At 44.9% G+C, this 17,356-nt stretch overlaps 1 protein-coding gene across 7 annotated transcripts in view; it reads left to right on the top strand.

The window, feature by feature from the left end:
- Dscam (DS cell adhesion molecule) overlaps window positions 1-17,356 on the top strand; it is a 578,367-nt gene that overhangs the window by 527,249 nt on the left and 33,762 nt on the right. For all 7 annotated transcript variants that reach the window (XM_087575369.1, XM_087575370.1, XM_087575373.1 and 4 more), the window contains 2 exon segments: window positions 8,693-8,723; window positions 15,262-15,377. In XM_087575369.1, the coding sequence (XP_087431495.1) occupies window positions 8,693-8,723; window positions 15,262-15,377 (147 nt within the window).

Here is a 17,356-nt window from a genome sequence, read left to right as displayed (position 1 = left end):
AGTTCAGACCCTCCCTCTTATTTGGTGGTATTGTTCAAAGTTGGGCATAACTAAAATGTTTACACGGATGCCACACCATGCTGTCTGGAGGAACAACCCAGTCAGGGGAATACAAGGTAATATGCTTTTATGCAAAAATAAGATGAAAGAAAATGGAACTCGAGCAGCGCAACCAGCCTATATTCTCCCTTCCTGAGGACTTACTAAATTTAGAGCAGAGCGACCTTCTAAATTGTTTTCAAGTACTAGATTTTTTTTAAAAATCCATATCCTTATTCAGGACTTCAGAAGCTGCATCTTGCTTTTAATGATGCCCTGGTTTTCCCCCAACTTCTAGACACTTTGAACTACAAGGTTAGAGAGTGAATCACTGGCTGGACCCAGAACCCCAGCATCCTCAACCTCATAAAAATTCGATCCTCAAATCTAGTACCTACTCCGATATCAGTAAAAGCTGTGTCCATCAGGAGGGGTTTTCCTGAGGGACTGAAAGCCTGTATGGGTGCCGTTCAGCAAGGGTCAGCTGGCAGTGCCACGCCAAGAACTCTATTATCAAATCAGAGAAGCAGAGTGATGCGTTCGCATTGCAGCACTCTGACCCTGTTTCCCTAACAAAACACCCTTCTCCCCTTAAAACAAAAGGTAGTCATTATTTCAAACATGATTCGAAATGAACAAACATTTCCAAACTGACCAATGCCAGGTGGCCATTCCCAAGAGAATCTGAGCTCATGGTTTACAAAGTGAAGACTCCATGGGTGGGTGGACTGTAGGGGATCCTTTCAATTTTCCTAACTCTCCTGACTTGTTTCTCCTCTGTCAACAACCAAAAGTTCTCCCCATTTCTAAGACCAAAACCTGAACTCTACTAAGCTCAGCCAGGAATGTGAACCTCGGAGCACACTGGCACTTCAGCTTGAGAAGAGAGGGAAAATAAATAAACCTTCACTGGAGTACAGAACCCCGAGGAAAGAGGAAGAACGCAGAGACGGTTAACCTCGGGAGGCTCAGTGCCAAGCCAACAAATGGTGGTTAAAAATACAGCATCAGGACTGAGGGATGTTCAGTTCAGCACCTACGTCAGAAGCATGGGGACCCCAGTTTGATCCCCAGATACTAGATTTTAAAAAAATGCCACAATAATCCCAGCACTGAGGAGGTGGGGATAGGCAGATTCCTGGGGCTCAGTGAATGAACAGCCACCCTTCTGGTCAAGCTCCAGACCATGAAAGACCTGACCTCAAGAGAAAAAGTCAGATGAATAGTGACCATAAAGCAAAATCTAAGAGCTTCTTCCAGCCTATGCACACATGCACACATGCACACACCTATACCTATATAACGTGAGCTAGCACTAAGGGCATGCTTTATGTGCACACACACATGCACTTGCATATGTGCGTGCATACGCATGCACACAGCATCAGGATTCTTTACTATGAAAACTTGTTTTATCTTTTGTTTCTCTCCAGTCCTTCCCTCTCTCTCTTTTTTCAGCTTCTCTTCCTACACTCTACCCCCCTACCCCGCCTCCTACCCTTTCCATTTCTTTCTCTCCCCTTCCCCACAGTTGTCAGAGCAGAACTGGGTAGAGTTTCTGTGTGAGTGTGGACAGAGCAAGTGGGCACTGAGATGAAATGGAGGTGGAGCAAGGGCAGCTGGTGAACTGGATACAAGAATGGGCAGTCCAGGGCAGGCACCGTGAACGCCAGGCTGTCTCTGGAGCCTTGCCTGGCTTGCCAGGGTGCCTCTGCCCTGCCCTTGTTTTCTCTTCCAGTTCTCTTGGATCACAAGCATGGATGACTGTCTATGCGGACATTTATTTCTCCTCAGCTTTAAAATCTTCCAGGCAGGCATGCAGGTGATTAGAAGTTCTGGCTGAGATTTTGTAAAAAACCTAAATGCAGGTTTATAGCCATTGCAAAAAAAAATAGCTGCCTTATGATATCCTTTCCTGTCCCACAGAGAAGTGGGGCTGATGGTAGGGAGCCTACAAGTAGAAGCTTTTGGTGAGGGGAGCAGCAAAATGAGATCTTCTGCCCATAGATAGTTTCCCTTTTGCTCTCAGGGTGTACAAGTGACTTCATAGCAGAGGTTAGTCTAAGCACAGGCCATTTTCCTCAAGAGCTTCAGACAAGCAATCACAGACCTGAGGCTGTGAATGACAGCTCTCTCTCTCTCTCTCTCTCTCTCTCTCTCTCTCTCTCTCTCTCTCTCTCTCTCTGTGTGTGTGTGTGTGTGTGTGTCTGTAGCTCTGTCTCTCTGTCTCTCTGTTTCTCTCTGTCTCTCTCTCTCTCTTTCCCTCTCTCCCTCCCTCCCTCTCTCTGTCTCTGTGTCTATCTGTAGCTCTGTCTCTCTGTCTCTCTGTTTCTCTCTGTCTCTGTTTCTCTCTGAACTATTTATATGTTTAAAATATGAAGCTGCTTAGCCTTGTAAGAAAGCCTTGCTGGGTTGCAGGCAAGGGCCCAAATGGAGCACTCCATGATACTATACAAGCCTGCTGGTATACTCTTTCACACATGCACAGAGCCAGGATGAGAGCAGTGGTCCTCAAAAAGTGTGTAGACACTGAACAAGACCAAGCTGTGATGCTCCTGAAACACCTGGTGCAGCTCTCCTAGACCTGTCAGAACTGTATACCTCTAGAACGCTCTCCCATGCTCTTGTTTGAGCCTCTCAACACCTGGGGAACTTGATGAGGTATAAACTTTCCATTGTAATGTCCACATTGTAGACTTGAAAACTAAAGGCCAGAAAGGTTTTAAAAAAAAAAAAAAAAGAAAAAGCCCTAAAGCCTAAAGTATCATTGGGAGCAAGGGAGTAGAGAACCCAGGTCACTGTTCCAACCCCATCCTCCTAAGAAGCTTGGCACATGCAAGTAAGAGACAGGCTGTCTTGGTAAGCTCAAGTATGTTTTTAATGACTAGCAATGACTCACGGAGTCAGAAGAAGTAAGCATGCTATCAAAGGCATATAAATATCATTCTCACCTTCACAAACCCTTGGTTAGTTCATTTTTTAATCTCATCACTCTCACATGGTCCCTAATTTTATTGACACACTAATAAAGAACTTGTACCCTGAATATCTTCCATACCTTCCCCAGAGTACTTTTTGCCGTTGACGACTTGGAAGCCAGCCAGTGTCATATGCTCAGCCACATGGCTCAGCGCCTACTGCCAGACCCTCATAAGTTCTCCACCCCACCACACGTGAAAGTGTTCCTCCCAAGCAGATGACCTGTGACACCAGGTCACCACCATCTCTGCTGCCATTTTCTAGTGTTTCCTTGTATCATTCATGAGCTGGAAAATACTCTGTTGCTGGACCAAACTGGTAGACTTTCTCCATCACTCCCTACACTACAGAATAGGAGAGGAGACAAGAGGGGCATATAGAAGTGGCCAGGGACTTCAGGAGATATGTCACCCAGTCTGTGTCTTAGGTCGGTCTGAAGTATGTGAAAACGTAGAAAACTATGCCCAGGCCTGCCTGGCTGTGTTTGAGCAGGAAGAGCTGAGCTCTGGGTGATGTTCCCACAGAACAGATGGCAGGTGGAAGGAAAGCCACCCAACATCTGCTCAGCTCTGGTGTGCAGCAGGAGGAGAGCTATTTGAACCAGAACAGCAGGACCAGGGATTATAAAAAGGAGGAAATGCAGGGAGGGAAGGGAATTAAAAGGGAAGGAAAGAGGGAAATCAAATGAGATGAGAGACAGAGACAGGGAAAGCTCAAAATGTTTAACAATTACCAGAGCCCTGATTAGCTTTGCTATTTTTTTCCCCTGAAACCTTTGCAGTAGCCAAGGTTGTGGGGAGGGAGTTGGTTTTCTAGAGTTGGCATAAAACATGTCCCAAAAGACAATGAGTAAAATATAGACACCAATTAATCTATGATATTTCACTGCACACTTCCCACTCCTACCAGTGAAAAGATCAGGAATAGGGTAACAGGGTTCCAGTTCTGGGACCATTTTAAGCTTCAAAGCAAACTCTTCCCACACATGGCCCCCAAATTTTTGTGGATAGTCTTAGAGCAACCAAATGCAAACGAGAGCTGGTAGACGATGGGCAGTGTCTACCCATTTATAAACTAATTAATTCAGAGCCTTTTAATTTGAAGTAAGTTAACTTAAGCTTAAGAAACCAGAGATCTGGTATTCATTTTGACAGGGCTGATTGATAAGGGGTAAGCAAGTTGGGAGAGCCTCCGTGGAGGGCTAAGCAAACCGTGGTACAGTGGTTCTCACAGGTGAGAATGAAGGCAGGTGTCAGTAAGAAGAATCCAGAGATCATGAGACTTTGAAAGGCTACAGCCAAGAAGATAAAATCTAACCAGTAGAGCTGCAAAGTCTTCTAAAGAAGTTGTAAAAATGCATTTGCAACTCCTGGAATGGATATGATACTCTCATGAGTGTGTGGGAAGAGAATTTAAAAAGAAAAAATTTAAAACCTGCCCGTGTCTGTACTCTGGTTGGTTGAATAAAGGACACTATGGAATCTAAAGACTTTCATAAAAGAGAGTCCTAAGAAGTAATTAACTAGGATTTTAGAGGACTTAAACTCAAGAAGGGAACACTCAACCCAGACACGGGAGTGGCGATACCATCGGGATGGCTTATGGATGGCTCCAGAAGGTCCTGTCACTATGGATAGGTAGAAAGTGCATCAGGAATTGTAGTACCAGAGAGGAAAGCCGTATCTTTAGAAAGCAAGCTGGGAGGATGCCCACCCGGGATCCCAGCACTAGAAAGGCCCAGGCAAGATCAGGAGTCCGACCCAAACCTGGGTCATATAGCAAGACCCTGTCTCAAAATAGTGCCCTAAAGAAGTCTCTGAGCCACTTCCCTACTAAAGACTGGGCTATACCCAAGAGGTAAAGAGGAAAAGGAAAGAGAATATCGGTATTTAAACGGGTGGGCGCTGGATGACTCAGCTGTAGGCAGCAAGAAGAGCCATAGTTTCAATGTCTGCTGGTTCCAGGAAGGAGCAGAGTCATAGCTGAGGACCAGGAGGGCCACGGAGAAGTTGCAAGTTGAGAGAGAGAGAGAGACAGAGAGAGACAGAGACAGAGAGAGACAGAGACAGAGAGAGACAGAGACAGAGAGAGACAGAGACAGAGAGAGACAGAGAGAGAGACAGAGACAGAGACAGAGAGAGACAGAGACAGAGAGAGACAGAGAGACAGAGACAGACACAGAGATAGAGAGACAGAGACAGAGAGAGACAGACAGACAGAGACAGACACAGAGAGAGAAAGAGAGAGACAGAGACAGACACACAGAGAGACAGAGAGAGACAGAGACAGAGAGAGACAGAGACAGAGAGACAGAGACAGAGAGAGACAGAGACAGACAGAGACAGACAGAGACAGAGACACACACACACAGAGAGAGAGAGAGAGAGAGAGAGAGAGAGAGAGAGAGAGAGAGAGAGAGAGAGAATGGAGAATGTGTTGAAGTCACAGCAGGGAAAATGCCATGGACGCTCCCACTGAGTGACTCTGTGCTGAAGAACTCCTCTACAAAGGATCCCTTTGAGAGTATCCATCATAAGTGTGGCCCAGGAAAAGCCAGTCTTCTTCCAGTGCCTTAGGATATGAAAAGCCTAGACCCTGGAGCAGGGGTCACCTAGTGTTGTATCTGAGCTGAAAACAGAACATGAAGCTCTAAGAGAGTATGTGTGTCAGGGAGGAGAGCTGCTCATTCTGGGTGTCCTAGAATTTAAGGGGCATTTGGTGTGTAAAGCAGCAGACAGTCACTGTGGTGGCCTACAGCCCCAGCTCTGGACCCCTAAAGGTAGCACACATTGTAATAGCTTCCTGAGGCCCGAGGGAAAGGATCCTAAATTTCATTAAGGAAGCTAATTTGAAAGCCTCTGTCACTGTTAAGATCCTATATTCCAAAATTATTAAAATGTACTAACTTGCTCCAGATTCACTCCTTCCCCTAAATGAAAGCATGTCTGAGATGTGCCTCTGGCTTGTTACCCACTCCCCATGTGAACATGAACAATGTTCCAAGCCTCATCTCTGCCCAGACCCCTCCCTAATTTGATCTTAGCCTACCTCTAAACAGGTCCCCCAGCTCTCTACATCCTAGCAGACTACGGTCTCATCCTGTGTACCCCAATTTTAGCCTTTCTCTGAGTTCCATGCAGTTCTCTCCCTACCACAACTGGCAGGGCCCTGATTTTATTCCTGTCTATCTCCAAAGGCAACATCACATGTCAACGTCATCTGTGACCCCAAACCACTAGATCCCTTAATCCAATGCTCACAGGTTCTCACTCAGACCCCTGTAGGAGGCTGGTGGCAGAACATTGTACCCAACATCTACACCTTCTGAGTAAGAGGCATGATGAATGTTGGGGGACGGCCCCCTTACCCTCTATCACCATGTTTGCTAGTGTTCCCCTCATCTTAGCCAGGTAACAGCTTTCAGACCACAATAGTCACCTCCATAATTTTGGGACCACCTTCATCAATCACCATGCAAGTGAACTCTAACCGAGTAAAACAGAGCTGTCCTTGCCTGAACACATTCATTAGTCCAGTGCCTGGGAATTCTCTGTGCACATGGCCCACCAAGTCTAACCCCACAAGTCCCAGGTCTCTTCTGAACAGGTCAGTCTTTCTCTTGAGATTGGCCCATAATGATACATGGCTATCCTCAGATAATTTCCCTTACTGGGCTGAAGCCAAATGTTTGCTCCTTGGTACCCCTCAGGGTCTGACTCTCATTCTGATCCAGTTATAAAGGACCACTAGGACAGCAGAGAAATTGTTCGTGCCAGGAACACTGGGCAGGCCCCTCCTCTCACCACTAGGCATATTCACAGCCCACTCTCCTCATCTCTAAATGCTGCATGGGGATACAAAAGGGACTTAGCTGCACTCCTAAGAAGCATGATATGATACGGGTCCTCAGATCATTCTCCAGGGTCACACAGGCCTACCCAGCCCATCCAAACTCCTCAGCTTAGTTCCAGGGAACTTGTAGAAAAAGAGGAATTCTAACTAGTACAGCTTTCCTCAAAATTTCAACTGAGTTGGAAGCAGGACATGGTAGCTCAAACAGAAGGAAGATACATGTCCTCAAAAATGGGTATAGGCAGGGTTGACTGACGTGGCTTCAGAACTCAATCTTGAAGTGATCTGTGCCTGAGAAAGAGGCCAGCTAAGACCTATGCAGTTAAGAGGGGCTCTTGGGGATTCTCTTGTCCTTTGTGGAGCATGTGACACCTACACACCATTGTGAAAAGTCCCCAAGGAGTGCTGAGGCTGACCTGGAGTAAAGACACAGTATATGGCTAAGGGTAGGGGGTTGGGTATCTCAGACTCGCAAGCCCCGTGTAAGTTGAAGACAAGTGTTTACTCCGTCAAGTTCAGTCCTCTTTCTTAGCATATTGTACTAGCCACTGTTCAGCATTGCATGGAGCTAATTAATCCCAGCTTCTGGCATTCCATAGATATATTTACTTTGTACGTGTGAAATCATTCAGGAAGAGAAGAGACTCATGCTATTTACTTCATCTTTGAAGACAAATATAAAGACACGAGCTGAGAGATTCAGTGCTATTTTGCTTCCTGTGTTTTTCCATGTGGGTGGAATAGAGGGGACCAGTTTTGTCTTCTAGACTGAACCCATCTGTGCACAGTGTTGAGGCTGCCGATTGGAATGGGTATGACCCGGTGGCTTGTAGAGCAGACTTTCTTATCACTGGGGTCCCAGGTACTGGGAAATTGATCTGAGGTTGTCTCCCTGCCTCCACACATGAGACATAACAGACAAATCACAGACCCAGAGAAGGAGGTGGAAATGTCTCCGCATGTGCGTTCCTTCAGTGTGGAACCACTCACCATCAAACAAATCCATTTCCAGAAAGTTCTGTTCCTTGAGCAGGATCCCTAACACGAAGTCTTAGAGCAAAGAAAGAAATCAAAAGGAAAAAAAAGGTTCCTGTGCTCCAGGAAAGGAAACTTTACTTTTGCCAGGATTGAATGTGTAAAAAGCATAAATCATATTTTAAGGGAAACGAGCATTTCTAAATAGTGTTACCAAATAAGTCAACCTGCCCTACAGTCTTTTGAGATGTTTGCTTGTGTCAGGGGTGATAACCAGGTCTCCATAAACAGTGTCCTGGCTGGCAGGGGAGCAGGGGGTGCACAATAAAGCTTTATTTCTGAGTTTAAAATAAAACATCCAAGCTTGTAAAACTCAGTGACCAACCTGGGGGCACAGAGCTCTATACAAAAGCCACTTTAAGGTGAGCCAGAGTGGGCCTCAGCCACTTGTCATTCTCGGGTAATGAAAAGAGTGGGTTTGTTCTCCATAAATGACTTTTCCCCAAATGTTAAATTTTCTGACTGTTGGAAATAAAGCCGGGTTTTCTAGAAGTGACAAACAAACAGTTTGCAATAAAAACTTTAATGGATGTCTGCAATTTTATGGCTACGGGATACTAATGCATCTTTCTGTTATAAATAAAACCCATAAAAGAGTCCCATGTAGAAGAAATAAGGAACCATAAAGCCCTTGGTCATTAGTGCAACCCTGGTAGACAATTGCAATTGGAATAGCTTGCCATCTAACTGGAGGGTTGGTAATAACTACATAAATGAGCTGATTTCGTCTAAGTAAATATTAATTATGGTTATTGATCTTATATTAATATTAGTTTTCTCTCCCCAGATGCAAAGAGTTTAGCTGAGATGCTCATGAGGTAAGAGCATGACACTGTTCTCTGCGCGTTATGTGTCTAAAGTCAGTTCTAATTTGCTTTGATTACTTAAAGACAAGGATGGTCTGAGGTTCGTAACATGTTCTCATTTCAACATGTAATCTTCATTCATATTCCAAAACATCCATGGAATGTGTAGTTGGCTACACAGATACTAAATGACTTTTTATATATGCCAGGCACGACTGCGTTGTTGGCTCGATTCAACCAGGAGGGTGATGCTTCTAAAGCTGGGACCCCTGAGGCAGGGATCCCTGAGACAGGGACCCCTGAGGCAGGGACCCCTGAGGCAGGGACTACTGAAGCAGGGTCAGGGGTCCACAGGGAACTTGAGTTTTGCTATTGTTCAGGTAGGCAGCCTCCAAGACTTCTTAAAGAATTAGCCCACTTCTAGGAAGACCACAAAGCTAAATGTTGTCTTTGGAGAGCACACTTAGGTTAGACCATGACATGAAAGGGATATTCTGTCCTTTTCATGTCCATAAACTGCATTCTTACTGCCTACCTCTCAGTCCGTAATCTCAAATGTGTTTCCCTGTGCTCTCTGAACTCTGCAAAAATGAGATCAGTATGATATTGAACAAGTTCCCATGTGGGTTAATCACATGACATGTTACCTCTTCCCCAATATCCTCACCTAAAGCAGTTTAATAATGTAATGGCCAAATAGAAGATGAAACCACAAGACAGGCATCTAGAAAATAAGAAAGCCATCAGGACTCCTTGTAAGGGGACGTGGGGTCGACATTTTAGGTTGCCTTGCTTGGGAGAAGAAGATGAGTAGTAGATGTTTCTGCTTTGTGTCTTTGTCATCTGCATGTGTAAGCCATCAGAGTTATTCACAAGGAGTCCACGTTCTAAATTACCACTGTCTTTAGCAACAGAGGAAGAGGGGCGGTGCCACTGGTGCACCGAAATTGTCTCTCAGTGGCACTGTTGGAAATGCTGTGTTTTAAACCTGTGTGTATCCTAGATAAAGCATTAGTGTGGCAGGAATCCAGGATAATTCTGAAACATTGGGTGACATAATTAGAAGGACGTTGATGTCATTTGCCAATAGGAAAATAGAGGCAGAACACAGACATTTCGACTCTCTTATTTTTTTGGTGGTCGAGGTTGAGAACTGTTATTTATCAGAGCACAGGGCCTGTGTGGGTCATGTTGAATTTGAAGTTCTTTTCATACATCAATGAATTTGTCCAATGGACAGATGGCTGCGAAAGTCTTGGATGAAAGGCAAACAAATCCAAGTTCCCTCGGAACATCTACCTCAGGATGGAGTTCTAATCAGAAAACATCAGACTTATGTAGGAGATTACACAAATCTGCATAAAATCCCCCAAGGCCGGGCTCATCTGGAAATCCACATTTGTTCACTAAGCAACTAAGAGGCATTCTTTGCAGCCCCATATGTTGTATCCTGGCTCCTCCAGACTTGTCGGATATGATAAAGCATGTAGAAGGTGAAGAAGCAAAAGCCACTTGACTTATAATGACTAACTGACTCAGCAGAACAAATTTTCTAATGTAGGCTTGAAAACTATGAATTAATTGACATTTAAAATGAGGTAATCTCCCATACAGTTGGACTTTCTGGCTGCTCTTGCCAAAAGCCCTGCCATATAAATAAGCAACGGCGTGCGTAGTGGGAGCTGCCTGGAGCCCTTCGGATACCTCTTTACACAGGTGTGAATGATGCTTATCTCAACCGCCCCTTTCCAGGGCCATGTTGCTAATCAGGCCCCTAGTCAGGTCTCTCCAGCCTCCTGGAAAGCTGGAGGGCAATTGTGGGATAATTTCCCTTTGCTGGGTGGATTTTTCAGTCCCTCCTTTCCCTTAGTATCTGTCCCAATGTCCTCTAGGTCCCCCATACATAACTCACACCCAGGCTCTAAGGATGGGAAACCATGGTCTGTGTTCTCTGCTGGGTAAGGATGATTCAAGTTGTGCTTCTCCTGAGACCCAGAATACATGCTTACATAGCCTTCCCCCACGCCCCAGAGCAAGATTTTAGAAAGCATTGGTAAGACAGATAGGCAGGTAGCAGCATTGAAGGACCATGTTGGGCAGGAAAACATTAAAACTACCAACTACTACCATTTCCTATTGCTGATTTTGGATTTCCTCCAAAGAACAACGGTGATTGGGAAAATTACTTCCAAGTACTTCTAATAGGTGGAATTTGCTGGGAAGGAGAGACAGTGAAGTTACCATGCTGAAAGTAAGATTTTTCATTTGTTTCAGTAAGAAGAGAAAAAAAAATAAATAAATAAACTTTCGCTGGGACAAAATCTCAGTGGATAGCAAGCAAGCTTACCATGTAAGCCCCAGGGCCCAGGTTTGGACTCTCAGCACCCACACAAAAGACATAGGTGTCTATAACCCCAGTGCTAAGGGATGGAGGCCGTCAGATACCAGGGCCTTGCTGGCCAGTTAGCCTCACTGCTGTGGTAGTTTCAGGCTCAATGAGAGACACTGTCTCGAAAAAGTAAGGTGTGAAGTAAAAGATACCCCGTCATCAACCTCTAACCTCTGTGTGTACATACACAGACACATGCATGTATGTAACACACACACACACACACACACACACACACGCACGCACACACGCACATGCACACATAGAGAAAAACAAAAGAAGAGCATTTTTTTTTACCAGTGTCCCAACTCCCTGAGGAGCTAGCAACTTATGTCATCCCCAAGGTCCAGTGTTAATATGAGAGCCACTGCTAGAGAAAAGAAAACTCAAACAGCATTAAATTAGCTTAGACTTTGTATGTACAGAGACATGAACATGAAATCTCAAAGTGCCCATTCAGATGTCACAACCAGATATGATCTTGTGTGTAGTTATTTTATACCTCAGAGACATTTGGTCATATTTGGAACAAGTACATCTCCACTAGTTTCTCTCTCTCTCATTCTTTTCCTCTCTCCATCCTCCCTCCTTCCTCTCTCCCTCCACAGACACTCATAAACAAACTTGTACATACACACTCACACTTATACACAGTCACAGATGTGCAAACACTTATTCACATTAATACACAAACTTACACACACTCGTGCATATGCACTAATACACACTCATAGATACAAACCCACACTCATATACTCAGACACACCTAGGCACACATACTTACATATATATACACACTCGTAGACACAGATGTACACTTATACATAGACACATTCACGCCTGCTTACATATACTCATACACATGCAGTCATACACAAAAACAGACATACATATTTATATACACACTCATGCAATGCAATCATATACACAGACACACATTTATACACACACTCAGATATACACTGACACATATACAGACAGACAGACAGACAGACAGACAGGGAGACCCATATGGATTTAAGGAAATGTGAAGACGTTGAAGAATCATAGTGATATCAAACTTGCTGGATGACAATGGAAGGCAATGCCTTATAAAGCTCCCTCCACTTTCCCTGCTGCTGCTGCTGTTTTAATCAAACAGCCACATGTCAAATGGCGGTCGGAGGTGATATTTAGATAGCTAACCCATTCACCTATGCTATGTAATCTTATATCAGCATTTTTCTTACACACACACACACACAAACACTTAGAAGCCCCTAGGTTACAAATAGGTTTCTTCTAATTACATTGTTTAAAGTTTTCCTATGGCTACAATGCCCAATGGTGACCGGTTTTGAGGATCATCCTTTACATGTTAAACAATAGAAAAACCAAACATGGCCATAAATATTAATATCATGAAACACCTTTGTTGGAGTTTAGCCCTTTAGACCGGGAAGTCTTTGGGACTAAGGTTTCTAAGTCTGTGTCCTGTCACACAGGATAACATGACACACTTAATACTTAGTCGGTACCTCCTTTGGCCACCTGCTGTTCTGGGGGTGTTGTCAGGACCAGAGCAGATGAGTCTATCCCTGTGGAGACGCGATTCCAGTGGGAGAGACAGATAATGAATAAGATAAGCCAATTACATATGTTTAATTGACTTGATTAAACGTATGCTGGAGATGGTGCCAAGAAAACCAAATTAAGTAGAGAATGGGGCTAGGACAGGAGGGATTCCCCCGCACGACCAACCTGGCCTACTGAAAAGATGGCTGCTAAGCTGGCATCACAAGGACATTGTAGGGAGCCAGGGGATATGCTCTCTCAAAGGGGACAGGAAGTATACATAGCAGCCTCACTGGCAAGGACCTGGGGCTCAAGGTTCACCGAGCCATTTGCTTGCCTTTCCACTGTGGGGTCTGGCAGCATCTTCTCTGGAGATGTGGGATTCTCCCTCCAGCCCTCACTTCCTCACTGTCCTTGTCATACGGTGTCATGTTCCCACACCAGCAGCAGTCTTCACAGCAGTTGCTTAGCTTGTTTCCCATGTCCCTGAGACAGGGGTCCTTCATTGTCACTTGAGTGTAACCTGTTCTGAGTGCTCATAGCGTGTCAGACCAGCTGCTTCCTCACAACTATCCTTGAGGAGAAGGAACCGCTCTCAGGTTTCTATTTTCGGTACAAGGACATGCTCGAGTCCTCCATGGCTTCTAAACAGGTCTTTTGGGTATTCACAGGGTAGAGGCTGCCTATGCGCTTCTGTAGGAGCATATGGTGCGAGCAGCACACAGTCCCCCAGGGATTTCAAACGCTCTTCGTGTTCTGCAACTGTGTGAATCTCTGCACTTTTCTCCTTTCTTCTTTGTACCACAAGTGCAAGAGGAAGTGGAATAATTTGAAAGTGTATAGAAACCATGTAAGAAACCAGGCCAAAGGGGTTGAATGTAGGCTGAATATAATTGACATGATTGGGGTCTATGACCCAATTACGAGTCCCTAGAGCAAGAAATGTGGTTGAAGGTGAAGCACCCAGAGGAGCAGTGAACCTTCTGAATGTAGCCTTGTTTGTGGGGTGCCTTGCTTACATTCATGTGAAGAGAAGGGTGTTGTAAAATATCGGGCTGTAACCTGGGCTTCAACGGGCAGCATACAAGGCTTTCTCAGATGCACACGATGTTGGATGATTTAGGTTTCATCAGCCACTTGGTTTAGGAGCGAGGGAGGAAGAACTAAGGAGACAGAGGTCTAGGAATTCCTTCACTGGAGAGTAAAGCACTCTAGGTGCACCGGGCAGACCTTGCTCTCCCTTGAATGTAACAAACAAATGAGGCTGGGGAGATGGATCAGTGGGTAAAGAGCCTGCCATACAAGCCCTGGGACCCGAGTTCAAATCCCAAGCACCCGTATAAAAAGTCAGGTGTGCCTGTGTCAGAATCGCTGGATACCCACTGGGTAACTAGCCTAGCATAAACTGCTAGCACTGGCTCCAACCAGACTCCATCTCAAAAAGGCAAGATGAGGAGGTTTTGAGGAAGACACCCAATGTTAACTCCACACACACAGGCACAGGCATGAGAGATAGACAGATGGACAGGCAGACATTAAAAGCCAGGGAAGGAAGGAGGAAGTAGATGCAAACAAGCAACAGATGAACCTGATTCTAGAAATCGCCCTGTAGAGATGTTGAAGATTCTACCCCTTAGGCCCACTTGCTAGGGAGTGCTTTGGAAAACATTTTAACATCCAGCATATCTGTATGAAAGACTGAACTGCCCCTAAGTGGATTGCTAATTGAGGCCCCTGTCGGCTGTTCAGCGTGAAGGTTTAACTCGGAGCTGCCGGCTATAACCGGCCGTGATTATGCCAGGCAGTTCCACCACCTACCTCCATTACCTGAGAAATCACTGTCAGAGTAATTTTCTGGTACACAAATTTTGAGATAAAATTATTTTAGTAATTGAGTTTTTTTCCTCTCTATTTCAAAATAGTGCTCAGCTAAGAGAACCAATGTGATGTTAGAGAGGCTAACAATGCATGTGACTTGTCACTAGAGAAAAACAAAAGTGTAGTAGGTATAAATACAGTTCTGTTAGTGAAGCCACCATCCAGTGCCAAGCTATTCATAGACTTCCTCTGTAGATAGATAGATAGATAGATAGATAGATAGATAGATAGATAGATAGATAGATAGAAAGATAGATGATAGATGATAGATATAGATATATAATGTTATAGATATATAATGTATAACTATATAGATGATGATAGACAGATGATAGATATAGATACATAATGTATAACTATATAGATGATAGATAGATGATAGATGATAGATATAGATATAAAATGTATAACTATATATGTCATTGTCTGCCCCCTTTTAAATCGTTATTTTCACCCTGACCCAAGAAATGGAAATTTTCTCAAGACTGATCATTATTGATCCCACCTATTGAAAGTGTGTACGTTCTGAATCCCCTTTGTCTACTGAAACTTAATCTTAAGACATATCTCTTAATCGAAGGAAAGGCATTTTCTGTCATATACATTGCCATCTCATCACTTCAAGTTGTTTTCATAATTAAACAACAAACCAGGTTGATACAGAGCGACGTGCCAGCGTAATGTCATGTTGAACTGGGTTGGCTAACACATGCTGTCTCTTATTCTCAGCAAGAACACACGGACTTCAGATACCTTGAGCAAACAGCAACAGACTCTGAGGATGCACATTGATATACCCAGGGCTCAGCTTTTGATTGAAGAGAGAGACACAATGGAGACCATAGGTAAGGTGCCCTGCTAGTTACATTCCAGGGAGTGGCTGCTGTAGGGTGAGGGACCACCATGTTTGGATGTCCCATGAGTAGAGAAGCTGAGGGGCATAGCAAGTGCCAGTAAATACACGAGTGTTCCCTGACTCTGCTCGCTTTGGCCTCTCCTGGAGAGACCACTGTCCCTCCAACAATGAAAACTTTACAGCACAGTGAGCTCCTCAGGCCCGCCTTGTGCAGCTTCACCTTTAAAATCCTCTCTGCTCTCCTTTGATGCCAACCCTGACAAGGTCAGCCTTCATTAAATAAACCTTCAAGATTTGATTAAGACTTAAACAAATAAATGCCTCCGTGCAGGCTGTCTCCCTATTCCTGGCATCCCATAACATCCTGGGCTGAGAGAAACAGCCAGATCCCTACTCCACAATCCCCAAGTTTCTCAGTCTTAAGAGAAGCCATGCAAAATGACAGGCACTGAGGCTTATGCACCACAAACCCGCCATCTTGACCTGCCATCTTCCCATGATTGGTAACAACCATGGCAGCCCCTAACGTTTGTCAAGAGCTCTCTAAATCCCATGGTCTCTTTTAGCATGTTCCATGCTATCTGCTTAACCATCTATCAGTTCACAAGAAAGAGATTGCTCTTCTATGAGATGTGGAAAGGTTTTCATAACTGGCCAACCACTATACCATCTACCTCTAGTGACAGGCCATCGCCACCTGCTAACAGGACCCTCTTAAGTTCTGTGAGGCTTCAAGGACCATGAAAATCAAGACCAGAATCTTAGTAAACAGTCACTGGGACCACCCCCTTTGGAAGGTGTCCCTCCACCATCTCCAGCATCTGCCACTTACTCCGGGGCTACCCTTTCTCCATGGCCTAGGTACACTGCCTGCCTCCCAATATGGCCCCTGAACACCTCCTACCAGGAAGGCTGTAAGAGATCAGGTAGAAGGAAAGTCTCCTCTGTCACCTTTGTCCTTTCCTTGTCCCACCATCTTGAAAGGTATCTTGAGCTGATGACTCTCAAATGCCAAGCCCAGTCTGCCCTTTCTACATCAGCACTCAGTCCAAGCATAGCCTCGATTAGCAAAACTGTGGCCAAGTCCAGTCTGGCCCTCAATGACTCCCATTCATTCTTAGGTTTGTGTGAAACAGGAATCCCCACTTTCTCTCAAGTGCAGTAGGGTGTGTTGGTTTTCCTCAGTGCAAACCAAAGACCATGCTTTCTTTGCTTCTGGGTGTCTTTGTCTTTGCTGCTGGGACTTACATAATGCCTCTCTTACTGACCTCTGGAGACAGGACATTAAAACCAAAATCACCTTTGGCCGTGCACTTTGCTAGGCCAACAACACCCTGTGTGTGGATTTGAGAATGGGGGGAGGCTAGGGAGCTTGGCAGGTCACGGGTTACATAATGGGTACAGAGGATGTTTGTAAGTGTTCCTCCTCATAATCCTTCAAATGCCTGTTACAGCAAGATGGAGCCTGTCAGTGCACATGGCTTCCATGGGTTTTTGGTTGCTGGCTGAATACCAGACGGCCTGCCAATCGTCTCTGTATGTCATCGTGACCTGTAGCCAGAGATCCATCACAATCTCCCCAGCATCATCTGTCAGCAACCATCATTTGTCTCCTATAACTCCGAAATAGTGGGTTGATGGCGTTTTCTAATTACTAGGAAACACTCTGGGCTTTCGTTGTAAGAATCTAACATTAGACCACCGCTCATTTCTGCCCAGAAGGCATGGCTAACTTCCCAATCAGTGAGGAGGCACTTGACATTTCCCAGGACGGCTTTATAACCCAGATGTGAATCTCATCTTAAAAACACAGTCACCTCCCAGAATCCACAACACAGCCGTGTTATGGAGCACACACCAAGGAAGATAGGGGTCCTCTGGTATCAGCCGTAATTGCAAGACTCCATCTGTGTGCGAATCCCACTTTCTATGGAGGTTTGAATGACAGCTCCAGAGCCAAGCCTCCAA

Source organism: Rattus norvegicus, chromosome 11 (assembly GCF_021556685.1).
Source record: "Rattus norvegicus strain SHRSP/BbbUtx chromosome 11, alternate assembly SHRSP_T2T, whole genome shotgun sequence".
In the NCBI taxonomy this organism is placed as follows: domain Eukaryota; kingdom Metazoa; phylum Chordata; class Mammalia; order Rodentia; family Muridae; genus Rattus; species Rattus norvegicus.
The sequence above is the reverse complement of the archived record's forward strand: the minus strand, read 5'-3'. Positions and strand labels throughout refer to the sequence as shown.